This window comes from Limulus polyphemus, unplaced genomic scaffold (genome assembly GCF_000517525.1).
Source record: "Limulus polyphemus unplaced genomic scaffold, Limulus_polyphemus-2.1.2 Scaffold3658, whole genome shotgun sequence".
NCBI lineage: Eukaryota > Metazoa > Arthropoda > Merostomata > Xiphosura > Limulidae > Limulus > Limulus polyphemus.
In genome coordinates this window covers 16,398-21,102 of record NW_013669268.1, presented here as the reverse complement: position 1 = coordinate 21,102, position 4,705 = coordinate 16,398, and the positions used below count along the sequence as shown (strand labels likewise).

Here is a 4,705-nt window from a genome sequence, read left to right as displayed (position 1 = left end):
GGATTTTATAGTAATTATGTTACAATTAAAATGTATTAAAATATTATAGTAATTACGTTACAATTAAAATGTATTAAAATATTATAGTAATTATGTTACGATTAAAGTGTAGTAAGATTTTATAGTAATTACGTTACAATTAAAATGTATTAAAATATTATAGTTATTATGTTACGATTAAAGTGTAGTAAGATTTTATAGTAATTACGTTACAATTAAAATGTATTAAAATATTATAGTAATTGTGTTACAATTAAAATGTATTAAAATATTATAGTAATTATGTTACGATTAAAGTGTAGTAAGATTTTATAGTAATTACGTTACAATTAAAATGTATTAAAATATTATAGTAATTATGTTACGATTAAAGTGTATTAAAATTTTATAATAATTTCACCACCCCAGTGTATTAAATTTTATAGTAATTATGTTACGATTAAAATATAAAAACAATTTTATTGTAATTATGTTACGATTACCAACAGTTATCCAAGCTGAGTATTAAATAGTTTCTTCTGATTTTTTTTTACTGTAGATTTTCTTAACGTTTGTTGCACCAGCTCCTTGTATGTGTTATCTATACTATTTTGTTATGAAAGTTCTTCCAGTTTATACGATTTGGTTTGTGTTTAAACACAAAGGTACATCTTGGTCTACTTGCGATGTGCCCACCACAGATATCAAAACCCATTTTTTAATGTGTAAGCCCTCAAGCTTACCGCTGAGCTACTAGGGGGCTTAATACAATTTGCAGCTACAGTACATGCAATTTATTAAAAGGCACATCAAAGTCGTTAATTTCAAAGCCCTGAAGCATTTCCTGTAAAGTATATATCTGTATACATATGATAGTACTGTCTGTTGTTTGTCCATGTGTGGATGGACCTTCACCAAAATTGATATGGAGGTTCATTAGGTCCAAGCGGAGGTACATACAAATTTTCAATTTTACATTTTGCGGTTTTTATGGGCGTTTTTGCGTTTCTTACCACCACCTGTGGATGGATCTTTACCAAATCTGATATGGAGGTTCGTTGGGTTCATGGAGAGATATATCCATATTTTCAGGTTTGCCTTTTGCGAGTTTTATGAGCGTTTTTCTTTTTGCCACTATTTGGCCCCCTTTATATGGATCTTCACCAAACTTGGTATGGGGGTCCATGGAGAGATACATAAAAATTTTCAGTTTTTCATTTTGCGTTTTGCGGTTTTTATGGGCATTTTCTACCACTACTTCGCCCCCTGTTGATGGCTCTTCACCAAATTTGTCAAGAAGGTGTGTTAGATGCATGCGGAGATACATGCAAGTTTGTGGTTTTACGTTTTGTGCATTGCAGTTTTTATAAGAGTTTTTTTTACAATTACATATAAGGGAACCAACTTTTCATGCCCACGTGTACTCCAGCTAGTTTTTAATAAATTGTAGAATTCTAGATCTTTTCTAAATTTTTGTGCCCCCTAGTGGCACAGCGGTACGCCTGCGTACTTACAACGCTAGAAACCGGGTTTCGATACCCGCGTTGGGCAGAGCACGGAAAGCTCATTGTGGCTTTATGCTTCACTTTAAACGAACAAAGACTAACTTTGTATCTATATATATGTCATCTATTATAATTCAAAACTGATTAAGATAATAAGGTAAGAACAATTATATGTTTTCATAATTTATAAAGGTATATATATTTTTAAATCACATTATTATTTATACCCTCAGTATGCTACAAATTAATCTTATAAAATGTTTTGTATTTAAGGTACCGATATTTTCTCATTTATTTCCAATCCAAATTAAATTTCTAAATATAACTGGTTTGTTTGTAATTAAGCACAAATCTACACAATGGGCTATCTGTGCTCTGCCCACCACTGGTATAGAAAACCAGATTCTAGCGTTGTAAGTCCGCAGACATACCGCTGTGCCACTAGAGAGCTAAATATAATTGGTATGCTTCTTTTAATTCTTCCACTGTTAATATCAGTTTTCCAATCGTTTGTCTTTTTAAAAGTGTGTGAAGTAATGATTTTACTTATTAAACAAATGTTTTGACTTCTTACTGAAGAGATTGTTGTTGTTTTTGAATTTCGCGCAAAGCTACACGAGGGCTATCTGCGCTAGCCGTCCCTAATTTAGCAGTGTAAGACTAGGGGGAAGGCAGATAGTCATCACCACCCACTGCCAACTCTTGGGCTACTCTTTTACCAACGAATAGTGGGATTGACCATCACATTATAACGCCCCCACGGCTGAAAGGGCGAGCATGTTTGGTGTGACGGGGATTCGAACCCGCGATCCTCAGATTGCGAGTCGAGCGCCTTAACCACCTGGCCATGCCGGGCCTTTATTTTATTTTTTTATCATAGCCGAGCCATTTCGGGATATCTGCTGTATCCACCAAGAGGAATCGAACCCCTGATTATAGCGTTGTAAATCCGTAGACTTAAACAACAGACAGGCAATAATATACTTCTTAGTTGTTGTTGTTGTTTTGAAGTTAAGCACAAAGCTACACCATGGGCTATCTGTGCTCGGCCCACCATGGGTATCGAAATCCGGTTTCTAGCGTTGTGAGTCCGCAGACATACCACTGTGCTGCTGGGGGGCATTTCTTAGCTAATTCTAGAATTTACACATAGATTTTAGTACAACAGCTTGTAAAAAATGATAATTTTTATGGCAATCTTTAATAAGCTACTTAAAGTCCATATTCGCTAATCGCCCTTACTTTTGAAGTTATATACCAGATAAAAGGTAGCTAGTTAACAGCACCCAACATTAACTCTTGAGCAGTTATTGTCTGAGCGAATAGGGCATTTGACTGCCGCTCTTATGACGCATCCACATCCGTACACGACTTTTTGTTTGTGGTAACGGGACGTGAACATTATACACACAGATCCATGGTCCGACAGAGTAACCACTGGGCCATGCTCAATCCAAGACTTACTAAAGGTGTTTATTTACTAAATTATGTTCTCTTTCTAAGTATTGTTTGTTTGTTTGTTTTTTAATTATGCACAAAGCTACACAAGGGCTATCTGTGCTCTGCCCACCACGGGTATCGAAACCCAGTTTCTAGCGTTGTAAGTCCGCAGACATACCGCTGTGCCACTGGGGGGCCCTTTCTAAGTAAGAAAGCAATTTTAGTTCGAATATATTCGGCTCATAAGATAACATCTTTTGAGTTTTATGAACAAACTGTTTTTTTTTTCTTATTACTCACATAACAGATCTAATTTAATGGTTTCATAAAGTCCATCTATCCAAATAAGTAAGTAATGGCTAAGTTTCAAGTTAATCACAATAACTTTCACTTTCAAAAAAATCCAACATGTGAACACGATTAGTATGTTTGTTTGTTGAATTTCTTGCAAAGCTACACGAGGGCGCTAGTCATCCCTAATTTCTCAGTAATAGACTACAGGGAAGGGAGCTAGTGAAAAGTTTGATTGATTGTCACATAATAACGCCCCCACGGCTGAAAAGGGTGAGTATGTTCGGTGATAGGATTCGAACCCGTGACCCACAGATTGAGACTCGAATGCCCTAACCGCCAGGCCAGAACGTGATAAGAAAGAAAACACTGAATGGAGATCAACAAAAGCCATGGAAATTAGGCTTAGTTGAAATAGAAACGTTGACAAATTATTGAAATATTCAGAATAATTATATAGATGGCGCAGAGTGAGAATTTTTAATTTTAAAATTTGCAAGAACTATTTCTTAAATGTCTAGATAATATTATAAAGATATTTTTACAAAAAATTTATTATTCTTTGTCAATCTGTGATATTTTTTATTAGGCCACGCTTCCTGAAAAAAAAAATCAAGAACTTACAACTATATTATTTTATTTTTCAGTTTTCAGAAATATTACCACCCGGTGCATGGTTTATGTTACATCTTCAATAGTCACTGGGAAGAAAGAAATTATGTTGGAAACATTTCACACGGAGAAAAGGAGAGTGAAACAATTATTGGTAAGATCGATAAGTGGATACATAAATATATATGTACCGACTGAGTAAAATATACGATACAGATGGTGTTATACGTTTTGTGCTAAAAAAAATGTTACGAATGAACTGAAACCAGTCTAATTATTATTATTTTTTGTTTCATAGTAATAGTTAGAAATAAAACAATTGTGTAGTTACTTTTGCCCCGCTCTGTGTTTATATAATAGGCTTACACAGGTTTGTGTGTGTGTGTGTAGACCTAACATGACCTGATGGTTAGGGCGTTCGACTCGCAATGTTCGGGTCGCGGGTTCGAATCATCGTCCCAGAACATGCTCGCCCTCTAGGGTTGCTGTCAGGACCAGCTTCCCGAGTGTAAAAAGTCTTAGCTAATACAAAACACCCGAGCGGCCGACCCCAAAATTAGATGGGTTGAGATCGAATGAAGAAGAAATATGTGTGTGAAAACCTGCTATTAAAAATTATGTATTCGGAAATTCCATGTAATTACTATTGAAACTACGTACCATAGTAATATCGGAGAACTAATGTAGGACATCGCGCAAAGCTACACGAGGGCTATCTGCGCTAGCCTTCCCTAATTTAGCAGTGTAAGACTACAGGGAAGGCAGCCACCCACCGCCAACTCTTGGGCTACTCTTTTACCAACGAATAGTGGGATTGACCGTCACATTATAACGCCCCCACGGCTGAAAGGGCGAGCATGTTTGGTGTGACGGGGATT

At 35.9% G+C, this 4,705-nt stretch overlaps 1 protein-coding gene across 1 annotated transcript in view; it reads left to right on the top strand.

Moving 5' to 3' along the window:
- The window catches only part of LOC111088387, a 17,390-nt gene extending 13,365 nt beyond the window's left edge, over positions 1 to 4,025 (top strand). Inside the window, exon 5 of the mRNA XM_022398348.1 lies at positions 3,863 to 4,025. Coding sequence (XP_022254056.1) covers positions 3,863 to 4,025 — 163 coding nt within the window. The remainder of the gene's footprint in view (positions 1 to 3,862) is intronic.
- Positions 4,026 to 4,705: the final 680 nt, after the last annotated feature.